General features: G+C 32.4%; 1 protein-coding gene across 1 annotated transcript in view; it reads left to right on the forward strand.

The window, feature by feature from the left end:
• Positions 1–18,913, forward strand: part of SP2353 (EGF like, fibronectin type III and laminin G domains protein pikachurin) — a gene marked incomplete at its 5' end in the record, with an annotated part of 163,746 nt that overhangs the window by 69,538 nt on the left and 75,295 nt on the right. Inside the window, one exon of the mRNA XM_088237136.1 lies at positions 2,621–2,807. Coding sequence (XP_088093262.1) covers positions 2,621–2,807 — 187 coding nt within the window. The remainder of the gene's footprint in view (positions 1–2,620; positions 2,808–18,913) is intronic.

Here is an 18,913-nt window from a genome sequence, read left to right on the forward strand (position 1 = left end):
CCAAAGAATAGCTTATTGGAACCACCCTTTTTTGTTACATTGTCCTTTTTCTCGTATTCATAAATCGCTCCTTTGATGGCGATTGTGATCACACAAACACCGTTAGCATAAAAAAGCTTCTATGCAGGTGCGGTGCGCTTTCCCTTTGATAATAACAGCCATAAAAGCACAAAGCTTTCCTGCTTAAAACGTTCGCGTGTTGCCAAAGATAAAAGAAAAATGGCGCCAGTTTTGTTGCTCATTATCTTTTCTTTTTGCTCGATGGCAATACTGTAATTTATCCTGAAGTAATAACCTTTATTTAAAGACAAAGTCTATTTTGTTTCTAAATTTCCTAATTCAGCGAAATTATTGTTTACAATTTTAGGTAAGAAAGGGTATTGAAATATTAGTATGCTTACTTGTATAACTGCTAATCAGTAATATATCGATATTACTCGTGAACGTACTATGTTCTATATTCTCAGATACGAAAAGTCTGTTCAAATATTTAAAAACTCCTTCTTTACATGTGCGTAGCAAAAAGTTTTCATATAAATAAATTTAGTGCGTCTACTAACGCAAACACATTTTTTAAATGATTTTTTGGTTCACCAAGTCACTCACTCATTAAAATACATAATTTATACTTCGCTATAGAAATTATTTATAAATAAATAGTTTTCTTTAAAATAAAGCAATATATTTCTTTTTTAATTTATATATACGCCCAATGGGCATTTTTATGGACACATTTATGCATTGAAAATTATTGTTAAAAAATTAGAAAGACTGCTCTAAGAGTGACAAGGAATGCTCTACCAGCAGAAATCTGAAACTGTGAGAGTAAAGTGATGTTTTGGAAGAAACTTAAAACCCACTTGTTCTCTAAATCATTTGAATAAATTCTTAGCATGTAGCGGAAAAGTAATATGAAAAAGTACATTATTTTTCTTAAATTAAAAAGTTAAAATTAAATTTATATCTCTATATAATCACTTTGTAAAGCGCCCTTGAGGTATTATATTACGAAAATGGCGCTTTATTAGTTATCCATAATTATTATTTTTATAAAGACTCAATGGTTTATAGTAGACTTTGTGGAAGTGGAAGCGGGAGAGAGGTATTTATAATTGAATTTGATTCAGTGATCGTTTGAAAGAAGACAACTTGTTGTCAAAGAAATCAAGACTAGTATGTTTGTTGGCAGACCTAAGAATTCTAGGCATATGGGAATGAAAACCATAGTTAGTTCTATGGATATCGGTATGAAAGATTAAGTTTTGTCTGAGGTTTCTAGTTGGGATATTTAATTTTATTGAGCTCAGTAGTTCAGGCGCATCAAAGAGTGAGTTGAGAATTTTTAATAGGACTATAAGGTCGGATTTATTTCGACGGTCTTGAGGAGAAGATATATTCAAGGTAGTTTCCAACTTATTATACGTATAAAGGTCTCTGGATAAGCCCAACCTCCAGCCTATCTTTCTTAAAAATCGATGTTGAACTGATTCAATATTCTTGATGTGAACATCACAATATGGAGATATACTTAGATTCTCATTAATAAAATAATTAAGAGGTTAAATAAAAAATAAAATGTAAAATATAATTTAACCAACAATGCCATACATACAAAACCTGATTTGTAAAAAAATAAGATTATTAGTCAAGGGAAAAACTAATACGCAAATCATATTGCCCAAGGGTTTAAAATTATACAATAATATACTTTATGAAACTAAGAAAACGACAGCCTGAAAATATTTTTGAATTATTAAAAAAATTATATTATTGATAAATTTTGGTATCGAATATAATGTAATTAAATATCCGCCTCGAGTTTAAATGGTCAGCGCGTTTACCTACTATGCGAGAGGACTCGGGTTCGACTGCCAACATGGTTAACGTGAAATGTTGATTCAAAGGGGTGTTTTAGCACTAGAATATTTCATGTCACCTGGACAGGCAACTGAAGTTGATATACACAACTGGACCTGATAGACGTTGTCGTGCCCTAACGTTGGCTTGCCTGCAATTACTTTAAAAAAAAATTTATTGTTAAGCAGGGACCTAAGTACTTGTTTATGGTTGAATTCCAAAACATAAAATAATTCATTTTCAAATATAAAATTATTTTTGCAAATGTCAAACTCGGCTCTTCTCACCGACAGAGGGGTGTACTTATGTAAAAATACGATGTTTTAATGTTTTGAATTTATTACTATTTTAGTTTTACCAAAAATCTAGTAAAAAGAAATAAATGGGTGAAAATTATAAGGAATTTAAGGAAAGAATCTGATTGGGATCCATAAAAGCGAATGCTCTTTGTGAATATAACGTAACTTAAAAAAATTAAAAACAAACTTTTTTATACGCAAAAAAACAACATCGTTCCATTCTTTGTATGCATTCTCATCGAATGCAACCCTGGTAGGTCGATGAATAAAACAATTATGCTGCTTACTTCTTTTTTACATATTATATTGAAGATTTTAATATCTACGAACACGTGCAGCGCATAAGATCTACATTTCTATGAAAACCGCATGTAAATCGGTTAAGCCGTTTAAGAAGAGTTTGATTACATCACACGTACAGAAGAATTATATATAAAGATAATAAAGCATTTTATTGTTTCCAGGGTCTCTTCTCGCGAATGACCTTCTTGGAGCCTGTCTTCTTAGGGGGCGCCGGTAACATGAGCGGACTGGGCCGCCTATCCGTACAGGGCGGGTATTCGGGATGCGTCAGGACCTTGGAAATTAACGGGAGAGATTACCGGTTCCAGGCCAAACCCAGGGGGGATTCCTTGGATGGATTCGCTGTTGGTAAGAACCATTAAATACTAAAGTAATTACAATTTTTATTTATTGGACCGAGTCACAATGACAAGCAAAATATCAAAGGTTTCAAATTTTAACAACATATCAGACACGGATCCCCTAAACCAATGTCCCGATATTATTTTTTTTATTTATAAATCATAAAACGTTAAGTATTTTACAAGTATAATACGTTGAATTACATTCCCAGGAGTTACAAAAACTTAATTCGCGACATATATAATATTAGCATTTAGAAAATAACACATATTGAGAACAACAAAGAAACAAAGCAAGTTTAGCACCTTTATAACTAAATATACAACAACAATATAAACGCTTAAAACCGTTTTTTACACAAACAGAACAAATATATATAAAAAAAGCTTTTAAGAATAAAAAAAAGTAGTGAACATATAAAAGGGGATAAGGTCATTAACATCACATGCCATGCAGATGATGCTACCATAGTGATGATGAGAACATATCCATCTCAGTTAGTAAACATCTGGATGCCTCAGAAATGTCGTATAGTCCAATGAACACATGATTATTGGAAACATAATTCGGATATACAGAACGTGTGTCAGACCAAATCACGGTTTATGCAACAGAGGCGAGGATAGATAGAGAGAAAATAAAAAATACGAAAAACCAAGTAGAAGAACTAAATAGAAAAACAATATGAATATGAAATATGAAAGCACAATACTCACAAACAGCAAGAGTATTTTTCTCTTACACAAAGTTTCACTGTCGATCTCCAAAGTGATCATGTTCAGCTGCCTGACTGCTCTTCTTTTTGGCATGACCAAAAGCAGGTTGGTTCTGGGATGCTGAGAGGTAAGCAATCGGTTCTGACGCTGTGTGAGATATCCATCCCGAAAATAAAAATTAACAATCTCCAAAATGGCTGAATTCTTGATATAACCTTTCAAATGACCGGAAAAACTGTATTTTTGGGTTATTTATTTATTTATTAGCACCTATAGGACAATAAAAAAATGTATATATGTTTAAATAAAATAATAGAAAATAATCTCCAAGAATAATTGGTTCTTGAAGTTTGATAAAGTTATGGCAAATACATTTATTTTTTGGTTATCAGTGTGTTTATTCCCGAGAGAGTGAATTATCGGGAACCGAAAAATAATGTGCAAATTTGACTTAGATATATATATTTATATCTAAAATAAATATGATGCCTCGTTAGCCTATGAGACACCTTGAAATAGATACGTTTGACTAAATCATGAGCATCGAAAAGATTATTTACAGTTTTATGCAAAAAAACAGATCAGATATTATTCTTATATCAATAGTTTCAATTTAATTCAATGTATGTAAGATAATATTATTGTTTTTAAATACAATTTAAAATTTATGAACCGGGAAAAATTTTTGCTGGATTTTTTCAATTTAGTTACAACGGGTAGCATAAAGATGTGAACAAATTAAATAATTGTATTATGACAATAAAAATTATATTATATTATTTAACTCTGTGGTCAAACATTTTACTAAATGTTATTAAATATTTGTATTTAACAACTTACCGACCTTTCTTTGTCTACCGGTTTTGAGAAGTACCTAAGTAAATATTTAATGACATTTAGTCAAAAATATATTGTTAAGTACCTCTATGTGCGTTCGGTATTTTTATCAAATTTGTTTAAGAATAATTTTAATAAAATATATTTTATAGGTTAAGTATTCAAAAGGTTATAAATTAATTTGTATAAAATTTCTTAATATTGTTCTTTATTTATTTTATTTTCTTCTAATATATCTCTATAATAATGTATAAACTTATATGTATGTATATATATGTGTGTATGTTTTTATATGTAAATTTATTAAATATTTTTCTATGTACCCTATACCTATTTTGGTACATTTCCTTATTTTTTACTTATTAATGTATCTTTTAGTTTGTCTTATGTTATCTTTCATTTTAACTAAATTAACATACTTATGTTTCACTGCTGCACTTGAATGTAATTTCTAATATATGTAAAAGCCCGTAGGGCGTGTAAATTAATAAATAATTAAATAAATAAATAAAATAAAATATCGATAGCAGATACGGTGTTGTTGTAAAGTCATAAGACTATTTCTGGTAAATATTGCTATATCGGTCCTTTTTGAAACATATGTAGGAATTTTATGGTTGACGGTTGGAGCTCCTACTCCAGTTGGTGATTGACAGAAGACACGAGGTTGCAGTTTAATACGTATTTATTACATAGCGAATAAATAAATAATTTAATTATGTCACACGAGTGTTACGGCGATGAAGTGTTGAAATGGCTGCACGCTGCACAAGGACTGACTGGGCGTTGCCACGCCCTGGGGTCTCTTTATAGGCCACGGTCCTTTTTTCTTCACGTCTCCGTGGTAGGAACGATATTAATGTACTGCAGGACTTTGCTCTCGTCGTTCTGTGCAATACAGTTAGACTTGCATAATATGTTATATTAGTTTCAATAGAAAACGCTAAGTTGCTTCATCGGTCGTCGCACTATATTTCACGTGTAATTATTTAGTACATGTGTGTCATCAATCAATGGACTATGAACCCCACGCATATAAAGCGTACGAGTAAAAGCTTTTTTATTAAAAATGAAAGCTCAGAAACAAGTTTATTTCTTGAGGGTAGAAAAAAAGTTTTAATCCGGGAGAAGACACTCAGAAAAAACATATTTTTGCTTTTTCAAAGTTCATGAATCAATTATTTTGCCTAGGTGTGTGTAAAAGAAATAGACTCGAGTCGAATTATAGTAAAAAAATGGATTCCTTCAGCTTATTTCACAGCAAAGTTAATTATCCGGCCATGAAACAGGTTTCCAAATAAAGGTAAGGCATTTGCTAGACGCTCAGTTCACCCCATTACTATAAATTATGCACCCTAGACACGGTGGTACCTGCTGGGTAGTTGTACCACCCTTGGTAATATTGATTTTTCTCAAGAAATCCGCCACGGAATGTTCCCTCCGTGAAATAAAAAGGCGAGTTTCACGGAATTCGAGAAATTTCTAAGCTTTATCGCGACGTATCGCGATTCGAAAATGAAATTAAAATTTTCGATTTGTGACCCGAAAGCGAATTTATCATTATTCTTTATGAAAAAGGCTTCTCTTTTCCAGTTATTTACGCCGTATAAGAATATTTGGTATTTTGAGAGCTATTTTCTCAATTCTGTTCAGTGCCATAGCATCATCATTATCAAACCCTTATCCACACCCAACGGTGCATAGGCCACTGCATTGGTGAACCAAAGGCTGCGCATTTCGATAATTTTATGCGAGAGCAGAAAGGGGAATGAAGATAGGAAAATAATAATGAGTTGTAAATGATTTGAATATTTTTTGGGTGACCCGCGTAAGTCGGATTCGTTCCGTCCTTTCGGCTACCATTGCAGGGATCATCTTCAGAATAAACTGTATGTTTTGTTAAAGTAAAAAGATTTAAGAATTTCTCTCTAGGGTAGCAATCCTGAGAAATGGTCTGCAACAAACTTCACTCGTTCACTGCAGTCATTTCTGTCCTCAGTCAGTCTTTTCAGATCCATGTAGTTGCTACAGCGTAAGCTCCTGATTACTTGGTCCTTATAAGCGTCTCTTGGGTGACCTCTGTAGTTTCTACCCTCGGAAATTATCTCTTAGATGGTAATAATCAGGCCTAGGTGCCTGATGTTATAGCCTATTCAGTTTGCTCTTTGTTGGGCAAACCTTTTAATGATTTTTCTCGTTTCACCGGCTCTACTCAATACTTCGCTGTTCCGGACGTGGTCCAGCTTATGGGTCCCCAACACGTGTATCATCATCATCACCAGTAGTGTTATAGCTCTCTGTGGGCACCGGCCTCCTCCAGAATCTGTCCTCATTCCTCCCTACACCCTGTGGCTCTTCTCCTGTTCATCTTGCTAGTTGCTCTCATGTCACTTTTTACATCATCTAGCCATCTTTAGTTTAGTCTGCCTTTTCTTAATCTGCTTTCCAAAGCGGTATAAAGAATTATATTGGGAGTACGAATATTATTCAGTCTGTGAACATGGAATAACCATCGAAATATACTTACTTTTATGAATTGCACAGTGTTGGCTTCACCATACAGTGCCTCTTATTCATGACCAAAACCTCTCCTCCACAATCCATTTTAGTTTTCAGTTCCAAATATCTTCCTTAATATTTTTCTTTTAAATACTTATACCATATTTTCATTTTTTTCGGTCATAAACTATCATTCGGCACCATATGGACTGATATGAGAAGAGCTTTGTAAATAATGGTCTTAGTATTTCTAGAGAACAATTTAGATTCCATATGTTTAAACAGGCCATAAAAACATACCGATCCCCTAGTTCCATAGAGAGTTCATTCAAAGTACTTCATATTGAGAAAACTGTATTTGAAAATATATTACAAATACCTCACTTCGATTTAAAAGTATTTTAAAATACTTAATATCAAACCCAACATGTAAGTAATTTATCAATCTATCATATCTACGTAATGGTTTATGAAGCTTTCATATAAAAGTTTTCTTAAATCAAATAAAAAGTCATCATACTCCTACTTATTTCTACCTAAACTTGTACAGTCCATTTAAAACCTTGTTTGTATAGATAAATAATTCATTGTCTCTCTATAGAATTATATTTCTTGGTATTTATCTCTTACCGGTCTTATTACTGTATTTTCCTCTCATCTATCCATGGAAACTGATTTTCGGAGCAATCTACCGAATTCATTAAAATTTTTACCGATTTCCAAACATCTCGTGGAATACGATACAGCAATAATAATAACGATTTATTACCAAAAATAACAATTACTTTATCTACTACATACACAGTTTGGTAATAGATTTCTCTGGATCATGTCTAGTCTGCCTAACTAGATACAACCTGTTTTAAGGCAGACAGTTATACAATATTAATTTATACCATTTATTATGTAAGAATGTTTGAGTAAATTTTTCGATTTTTCTCTACCTAAACCCTGTAACCAATTTTTCACAAATTTATTAAATTGAATCCGAGTCATGGTTTCGCAATGTTTGGGTAACATATTGAATATTTTGGGACCCAAAAACCTGGAATTTCTTTGCCCAAATTCAGAGTTCGTGGTAGACCTCATGACCCATCCTCAAGTTTGACTTCTGGTAGTGTGGGAGTGTTCCTTTTGGGATTTGATAGAATAATTTGCTTTGACAAACATTATTATTCTAAAAATATAAAATTGCATTAACAAATTACAACAGGGATGGAGAATACCTTAAATAAGGGAATATGGAAGTCTAGGCATTTACAGGGCTTATGACCTGTCATTGGCTGGTTTGAGTAGCCACTCTACACACTGTGTAACATTCACCACCTTGACATGTTTGAACATCCATATTTCTTCAATTCTTCCGTTTGTTGATTTTAGTGAAGTTAGAGCTGAAACCTTTATTGTTGTGAAGAGATTCATCTGATTGAATTATTTCACATACTCATAAGCCTTGTAAATGCCTAGACTTCCATATTCCCGTATTTAAGGTATTCTTCATCCCTGTTGTAATTTGTTAATCTTAATAACTCCCGAGGGGGTGAAATCCAGTCTTTTGTCTACGAACATTTGGACAAACTCAAATATTGTAATATATAATTGCCTTATATCTCAGATCTTCCATATTAAAAAAATCCTCAAATAACTTGACGCTGGGGTATCTGAAGGGCTTTTTTAAAATTATTTAAATTATTGATTTTTGGTTTTATGTATGAAATTTTGAACACCAGAAGTTGGCAACTCGCCCCTCCTCCCTTCCTAGGCTTACGGCATGTGGGGGATAATGAAACGTTGTTTCCTTTCCTTACCTAATGGTGTATAAGGCACTACATTGATACACCATTGGTACACCTAATGGTGAATAAGGCGCTACATTGGTACACCAATCGCAGTGTATCTTGATCATTTTTTGTTATAATACATGAAAGTATGATCACCAGTCTGATGATTCAGTCTAATTCCATAAGGAACTATCGGACTTTAGACCATAAATATGGCAAAGTTGACTTATGTATTTCTTTATCAAAAAATGGGAAGGGAGTGATTCTTTACCATCTAGCATCATTAACTCAAAACCTAAACTAACTAATCTGATCTAGGGTTTTGATATGTTTGCTGCATATGATCATGCTATTATCTCTGTAACATATTTTTTTATCATAAGTTATTTCAGTACTCAAATATTAAAAGAAGGTGACATGCGTCTTTTGAACCACATTTCAAAAGGAGCTGGGCGTTCTCACCCACTCTGGCCAATGGTCAATGGTTAAGAGCCGTAAGAAGCACACTCCACTCTTAATTAGATTTTTACCAACCGCAAGGGTAGTTTGAATATGTTCGCAATTTATTTAAAAGATATTCTGTCTTGATTTATCCTGCTCATAATTTATGTCTTCGAGCGCCCATCTTAAGTTATCCTGTTGCCCATTCATACATAGGAGTATTATTATAATATATACGTATATAAGGCTCCACGTGAAAGCAGACCTTAAATCTTTTTGTGTGTTTTCTTTCGTGTATAAATACGAAATGGTATGTAGCATGTCAGATGTATTAACCAACGGCTTTACCAAATAACAAAATATGTAGCGGCAAAAATTCGCGAGAAATAGAATCAAGTATGAAGTAAAATTTACGAGCATAAACGAATTAAGTTCTGGAAAAGCTAAACAACCTTCCATGTTACGAAACCATTTGCTCGGGACTTACAAATTTAGTCTGAAATTATACCCCCTTAAAGGCAAGCTTGTATTGACGTTTCTGAAACAGCAAATAATTCATGAAAAAACGCAAAAAATACGTTTGTTACAAGCGATATTATACTGAAGTTCAAACCCATACAATACGGATCGGAAAACTGCTGTTATTGTTACTATGGATAATTAATAGTGAACATTTTGCAAATCACGTTGCGGGCGCTGAACTTACGTCTTGCGGCTACAGAGCGCATGAACGATGTGAGATCTCGTCTTCATTTATATGATTAAATGACTGACTTAAGTGTTTTTTTAAAAATAGTTTATTAATCGTCGGGTTTCTGGCACAAATTGCTAACTAATATTTTACTAGTCGTGAAATATTAAAATTTTAATGGTAAAAGCTCATTGCAATCAAATAAAACCGTTAGTTAATTATTATATATTTTTTTTTGTATTTATAAAATACGAAATATTTTTATTTATTATGCTTTTTAAACAATGATTATTTGGGGTCATTTATGAACACATCTCATTTTCCGAATTTCGTAGTTATCAACTTGTGCCAGAAACCCGACGAAATAAGAGCTGGATTACAACACGTCTTACAACTACAGAGCGCGTAAACAGTTTAAATTCTAGACCGTAAATGTAAATGTAAGATTTTTTTAAAACAAATATATAGTTGCGAAAAGTATGAAGGTCTAGACATTATAGAGCTAATGATTTGTCATCGGCTGGATTAAGAGATCAATTTACATAGGTACTGAATTACATTCAACATTCTGCCTATAGGTGGTTGACTATTAGATTCATGTGTCATTTTTCCGACTCTATATTTATTTAATCCTTCACAAGAATACATTATATAAATGAATTAAAAATATTTTCCTTATTTAAAAAAACCTGTGCCGAAGAAGACATTTTACAATTTTAGTTCAGTCCGATATATAAACAGCGTGTTTGCAAAACCCTGTACCATCCGAGACCATGACGATCGGTATGAGCAAGAAGACACATTGGCATATAAAAAAAATATTTAAAAAAAGGGTGATGTAGATTTGTTTTTTTATTTTGTAAATTTATTGCATATATAAGTATAAATATTTACTACAAGGGAATCTTTATAAAACTAGCGAATCGAAAATGAATACGGAGCGTTCTCTGGTTAGAATAGTTTCCATCTAACATGGCTCAGCCTGGAGATTTTAATCTTTTAAAGTATAAATAGTTCTAAACTAATGTAACAATAACAAAAAAAAACTAAAATTACTTAATTAAAAATGCATAGCTAATCAATTATAAGAAATAAATAATCGTTTTTATATAAATATAAAGTTTATATTATATTTGCTAAGAATACATAATATGACTTAAACAAAAATAATAGAGTGTAATTTGTAATAAAAAAACTTTTTTTTTTTCATATTTTATAAAAGAAAAATACTCGAGTTCTTATTATTTACTCAAATACTTAAATTTTCAGACCGTTTCCTAAAATTTGTAAATAACTTGTGCTGGAAAAATGGAAATCGAGTTGTGGTAGAGTGGAATTTGAACCTCGGACCTTTGGCCCGTGAGTCCACAATACTACTACGGGACCACGACTCATAATACATAAGAATATAAGTTATAAGTGTACCAACTATATAAAGCTATACGTTTATTGATCAAATATATTTTTCTAAAAAAAATATCTTTGCACTATTTATATGTGCGGTTGTATTTATTTTAAAATTTGTTTTACATTTTGACTCTTTTATATTTGGCATTAAATCATTAAGTATTTTTGGATCAATCATATTATATTGCTTTTTACCAAATGAGGTTGATACGTATGGGACAATACTGTTAATTTGTGTTGCTGAACGAGTGTTTATATTTTGTTGGGTTTGTTTGACCCAACTTAATTTATCATAAAATTTAAGCAGTAGGCACCTAACAAACAATTGTCTTACATCCCATATATTAAACTCAGCGAATAGATCTTCCGTCGGATACAACAAGGGTTTTTCATAGAATGATCTTTATTTATTTATATATCTATAAATACGCCCAATAGACATTTTAAATGACATATTGAAACAAGGAAAATTATAATAAAGGAAAGTAGGAAGACACAATGGTAAATAGTAGACTTGGTGGGAGTGAAAGCGGGAGAGAGGTGTTTATAATTGAATTTGATTCAAATCAATCAATTCAAAAGAAATCAAGACTGGTATGTTTGTTGGCAGAATGAAAACCATAGTTAGTTCTATGGTTATCGGTATGAAAAAGTAAGTTTTGTCTGAGGTTTCTAGTTGAGATATTTAATTTTATTGTGCTCAGTAGTTCAGGCGCATCCAATAGTGAGTTGAGAATTATGAATAGGACTATAAGGTCGGATTTATTCCGACGGTCTTGAAGAGAAGATACATTTAAGCTAGTTTCTAACTCAACAATATTTTGAGTATGTCCAAATGCTTGCAGACTAGCTGGATTTTCTCCCTAAGGAGTTGTTCATATTTAAATTTGTTGCAACAGAGAGGGAAAACATTTTTGGGAAGGGAATATGGGAGTCTAGGCATTTACAAGGCTTATGATCTGTCATTGGCTGGTTTAAGTGACCACTTTACACACTGTGTAACATTTATCATTCTGCCTATGTTTGATCATCCACATTTCCTCAACTCTTCCATCTGTTGACTTTTGTGAATGTTACACAATGTGTAAAGTGACTACTTAAACCAGCCAATGACAGGTCATAAGCCCTGTATATACCTAGACTCCCATATTCCCTTCTCATAAATGTTTTCCCCTCTGTTGCAACAAATTTAAATAGTTTCTTACTCGTTATACGTACTCGTATATTGGTCTCTGGTAAGCCCAACCTCCAGCCTACTGATAACGAAAAGGCGGACTGTAAATGAAAATCGAATTTCATTCAGTTTTGTGAATTGGGAAATATTTGAGAAAGGAATAGGTACATAGAGTGGATACCTACCTTTAATATAATCTGAATGTTTCTGGCACTGGATTACAAATGAACTTTAAAATAACAATATTTTCCACGACGCGCGACGATTCCAACCACTATTTATCCGATTTTATGTCAAGTCAAAAATGTTGTTTGGTTTTTGTTCTAAATCCGAATCTTCTAATTTTGAATATCTTCTATCTTGAGGTTAGGTAGGTACCATAGGGATGTGTCAAAGGAAGGATAGGAACGAAAGGTAATCGGCCAGGAATAATATCGATAAATGCTGTGATTTAATTAACACCTACCTTTCTTAAAAACGATGTTGAACTGATCCTTTATGATTCATTTTTGTTCTATTTTCACTGGTTCAAGAATTGAACGAGCGCAACCTCCCCAAGCCAAATTGCAATATGATATTATATTTCTATTCCAATAATGCATTGTTAAATTTTTGGACCGTGTTATTTCGAAAACGTGTAAAACAAGGTTCCAGTGTATTGCTGTTGAAATATGTATGGCCTAAATATAACATTCGCATACGTGTTGGCTTTGTTTTTATTTTTTGCTTTGACATACTTGCTGTTTAAGCTGTTATCGAGAAACGGAATGTTCCTTGTTCCCGGTTTGGATCGTTAAATTTACCGTTAAACAAACTGATTTCATATCATTCAAATTGATTTATTTTACCAGAATAACATTACAAATTACAAAATATTCAAGGCGTTATATTAAGATAATGTATCAAACGAGGAACCCCTCAACAATGGTCTAACATTAAAAAGGCAAAATACTGTCCAATACCAAGAATATTTGCCTCTGAATAGTTTCACTGACGTAAAAGATGTCGATCTCCAAAGTGATGATGTTTAGCTGCCTGAATGCTCTTCCAATTAGCATAACCAGAGGCAGGTTGGTTCTGGAAGCTAAGGGGTAAAACAGTATGTGCTTAAGCTAACATAAAAATGTATACTTCCAAAAATGACTGAGTTCTCGTGAAAACCTCTAATCAGTCTGAAAAAATAAGTCAGTGTAAACCAATCGCTTCTAAGTTGCAAACTGTTGGTTTCAAGCACGTCTGAGAGGAAAGCAGTGGGATACTCACGGATAACTACCATACTTCCTCGTGTATTTCAAATCTAACTGCTGAAAACATGAAAAAACCATTGGGTATCGCTAACGACTTCCCGAGAGTCACTAAGTAGCTGGTACTGGACTACGTGACTGGACATGTAGTGGACGTGTAACGCCAGGTGTTATTGGTATACTGTGAGTATACTTCTAATGATATTTGTAATTTATTCCCGATTTCCGATTAAATGCTTTTTCGTGCCTAATAAGTACTTATTATTTAATAACGAATTATTTCAGTCGATACGTAAATGTGTAATGGAGGAATACTGAAAATCTAAACCCAATATTTTTTGTATTTATACAGATATTATAGTTATAAGACGCAATGTGTACTAGCTACACATCACCGGGGAGAGAGAAACAGAATTTAGGAATATATATATCATTTACGTATTCATTTGCAAACGCATGAATTGTTTTTATTGGCGAGTGTGCAATGTTGTTTGTTTGTTTCTTTGTTATATTGTGTTCTTTTCAAAAACCAATATAACCAATAACTTTGTTTTAAAAGTCTAGTATTGATCGTTATTCTTTCGGAGTGTTATTAAGGATAGATACATAGTCACGCCCTGTGCATGCTCAATCTAAGAAATAACGCAATGGGCCAAGTCAAAAAAAGTTTTTATATAATTTATACAAACTGTATTAATGTTTATGATTTTGATATGAGTATATGCAAGTACAAACATATAAGTAACATCATTATGATACTTCCCTTTTTCGCACCAAGTGGTGCATAGGGCACTTGATTTGAAAACCAAATGCAGCGTTTATCGACCATCTGTCACGTAATCACTTCTTCACAATATTTTAAATAATCCCACTTCGCCTGTTTATCTGAAAGAACTCATCCAACCTCTTTACATCACGGACTATCTCTTCGTTTTAGAAACGAGAGAACCCTTTTAATACCTTGTCATTGCTCTAATTTTCTTGCCTTCTCTTTCACAGTAGTAGTAGCTCGATTGTGGGATAATTTACCCTCTAATGTTAGAGACGCCCCCTTCTTTATTTACATTTAAGTCAAGATTAAAATGTCACTATCGAAATATTTAAATTGTTCCTTTATCCTTCTTCTTTCCTTCCCATCCCCTCTCCTCTCTTCATAGTATAGTGCTAATTTTTTTTTAATAGATTTGTATTTTATTTTTCTATTTATACTTTTACATTGTTTGTATTCTTTGTTTATACAGAATAATGTTCCCTCACTGGGGTGTCCCGTGCCGAGGGAAACATTTTACAAAATGTGAAACGTGCCCTTAAGATTAGCTATTTAACAAAATTAAAAAATTAATAACAATAAAAAAACGTTATTAAACCAATTAACCTAATTATAATTAACATAATAAACAATAAAAAATAAAACTATTCATAAAAAACATAACCAATTTATATGGACTAATAAAAAAAATTAAAAAAATAGTGCATACATTTTACATATTTGGCTTGATCCACTCGTCGATCCGTGCGCAATCCACCTCCACTATCCATTTCTTAAGAGCAATTTTATATTTTGAGAACTTACTAATTGTCCTCATGGATAATGGAAGTAGATTGTACACTTTAACCGAGTAGTAGGTCAATCCACTTTGACCGAAGGTTGTATTTATTTTTTTGCAGCATCAAGGTGGAGTATCTAGTAACTCTTGTATTTGTAACGGAAGGTAGAGAATAATGTTAACGTGCTTATAGTCACAATTTTTTTTACATAAAGTTGTTTTATGGATTTGACATTAAGATTTTCAAATATACCGAGGGAGCTAGTTCTAATTGGGACTCTTAAAATAATTTTTAATTAAGCTTTTTGTGCAATTATCATTTGCTTGATCAGTGTTTTGATAATCTTTGTTTTTAATTTTTTTATACAATTGTAAAATTCAATTTTTTATTGATTTATTTATTTATTTTATAAACATAAACGGCAAATCTGCCTTTTACAAACATTTATAATATTAACATATTTGGCCTAATATTTTTTTCTTTTAAAACTTGAATTTCTTTATACCCAAGATTTATAAAAAAAATTAAACCAAAAATTATACAAGATATAGATTTTAAAATTTAACCCAAAAATTATACAGCATAATCAGTAGAAAGTTTAAATAATAAAACATTCTACAGTAAAACAACAAGAAAATCATAAGTTCTGTTTCACACAGCTAGGCAAAGTGAACAAAAAACTGTATACATATATATTATGAAATGAATGAATGATGAATAAATAAATATAATTACCATTCACCATCTTTGAAAAAGTTCAAAAGGTTCATGTATTTACAATTTTCTCAAACTGAACGGTTTGAGTAGGTAGGAAGAAATTGCCTTAAGTAAATATGCCCGCCTTTATATGTCTGTTTCTGTATTTTGAAATTATAACATAAATATATTTATAACTGCTGATATTTCAATGGGTTTTGTTGAAAAACCACTTTTTATTTGGTGGCGCACGACAATCTTTAGATATTATTATAATCACTTTATTAATTTATTTCGATGTAAAAATGCACTAAGCATATACGTTCGCTTGACCACTTTAGCTGTGAGCCAGTTTTGAGTCGTCTCGTTGTTGCTCGTTGTTTACTCGAGTAGTCGTCTATATTGACAGAGTTCTGAAGAAATCGATATCTTTGAGTGGTTCTATCTCCTACCATCTTGTTGTTCTGAATTCCATTCCACGTACGTGATATTCAACTCAATGTGTATTCTACAAAATAAACTTACGCCAGCTTTATATGTTGGTAGATACCATTTGAATATTATGAGCGTGTGGTAACGTGTATTAAGGGGGCTCTATACTGAACAAAGTGGCTTTAGCTGGTGAATGTATTGACTAGACATGTTTCAAAATAGTAATTAAACTCCCCTAGATGTGTTGCAAAACATTTAAATATATTTGCATTTTACCAATTTTTCCGACCAGTTTGAAGATGCCCATTAGAGGGGGAAAGCGCTAATTGGTCAAAGAAATAAGTGGAAGTGTACCAAGTATTTTTTAATTAATAACTTAAATGTAAATACAAGTTATTACATCATAAATATGGAATTCCATCAAGAATTGTCAATAAATAATTTAAATCAAACAAATAGGGTTATATTAAAATATACGCAAAGGCAAAAACATCAAAGACAAACGTAGAATAGTCAAAAATACTATACAATGGACTTAAACACTACATTTTTTTTACATTTTTTTTTTGCACCACAACAGGCCAGGAGGCCTAATTACAGTGGTGAATTACATCACAGAGCACCCAGGCTTGAGAAAAATCACATTTTAATTTTTGTGTTCTCACCGGGAATCGAACCCGGAACCTTCCGCGCGTGAGTCAACCGTCTTGACCACTACACCACGGAGGCCGCCCTGACATATTACACTCACTTACACAGGGAGTGCCGGGAACAGGGTGAACAGTGCACTGAAATCTACTTTGGCAAACATTTTTTTATCGCAGGAGGCTAAACTAGCAGTTCACAACGGAGTTCTAGTGCCAACTCCAATAAATGGGAGTGAAGTATGGAATTGGAAAAATGATGATGAAAGTAGGTTGGATGCTGTCGAAATGCGATCCATCAGGCAAATGTGTGGTAAAACGATGTATGATAGGTGCACAAACGTCGAGATCCGTGAAGTGTGTAAGGCTGAGACACCCATTATCGACCGAATCAAGAAAGGGGTGCTGCGTTGGTTTGGACATGTAGAGCGAATGGACATCGAAAAAATGGCTAAAATAATCTATGATTCGAATGCTGATGGATGCAGAAAACGAGGAAGACCGAGAAAGACATAGCACGGTCAAGTTCATCAAATACTTGAAGATGGACATGTTAAAAGTAGGAATAATTGGCGTGCGTGCATGAGAAGATGTATGAATGTAGAGGAAGCGAGGTCTGTATGCCAAGATAGAGTGATATGGCGTTCTATCCTCTCTGCCTACCCCTATGGGGAAACGGCGTGATGGTTTCTTTGTTTGTTTGTTGAACATATTATAACAGAGATGAAGAACATTTAAAAGAAGGTAATATTGAAGTCTAAGCATCTACAGAGCTTATGACCTGTCAATGGCTAGTTTAAGTGGCCATTTTACACACTGTGTAACATATCGCATTCTGCCCATATTTTAATATCTATATTCCTTCAATTCTTTCATCTGTTGATGTTTGTGAAGTTAAAGAGCTGAAACCTTTATTTATGCGGGTGAGATTCATCTAATTGAATTATTTCACCTACATACTAGGCAACGCCTGAAAATTTTATTTTTTCAATAAGTGTACTTCTTCATGAACCAGGTCGATTTATCAACAAGATTTTGAGTTTGTCCATCTCTGTCCAAATCTTCTTCTCTGTCAAGCTTCATCTCTGTTGTAATATGTTAATAAAAACAGCTTCCCAGGGAGTTAAAGAAAAATTTTAACTAACTCAAAATATTGTTGATATATTTAAATATTTTAAGTTTGTCCAAATTTTCGTAGACAAGGACTGGATTCAACTCCCTGGGGAGCTGTTAATATTAACATATTACAACAGAGATGAAGAATATTTGAGAAAAGGTAATAAAGAAGTCATTTACAGGGCTTATGACCTGTCATTAGCTGGCTTAAGTGGCCACTTTACACACTGTGTAACATTAACAATTCTGCCCAAATTTGAACATCTATATTCCTTAAATTCTTTCATTTATTTTATTTTATTAACATAAACGGCAAATCTGCCGTTTACAAACATTTATAATACTAATATATTTGGCTTAGTATTTTTTTTTTTTAAACGTAAATTTCCTTATACCCAAGATTTATAAAAAAAATAAAACCTAAAAATTATTAAAGATTTATGTTTAAAAAAGTAACCTAAAATTTTAGCATACTCAATAGAAAGTTTTTGATAATAAAACATTCTACAGTAATACAACAAAAAAATCATAAGTTCTGTTTCATACAGCTGGGTAAAGTGAACAAAAAACTGTATATATTATGAAATGCATGAAAAAATAAATACAAATACCATTCACCATTTTTGATAAAGTTCAAAAGGTTTGTTCTATAGGAATTGTTCTTACACTAAATATATCAGATACGTGGGAATAACTATTACCGAGTTCATGAAGTCTGTTTAATACGGCATTACAAGTATAAGTCCGTGAATTGTTGCGACAAAACTATTTATTTATTTACTATTAATTGTTGATGTTTGTGAAATTAAAGAGATTCAGAAGTTTTTTTCCATAAATTTTCGAGAAACTTTACCTTACGATTAAATGCTTTAATTTTTACCGCGTG

The sequence above is a fragment of the Micrasema longulum genome, unplaced genomic scaffold (assembly GCF_059751315.1).
Source record: "Micrasema longulum isolate JH-2025_06_02 unplaced genomic scaffold, ASM5975131v1 h1tg001653l, whole genome shotgun sequence".
Lineage (NCBI taxonomy): Eukaryota > Metazoa > Arthropoda > Insecta > Trichoptera > Brachycentridae > Micrasema > Micrasema longulum.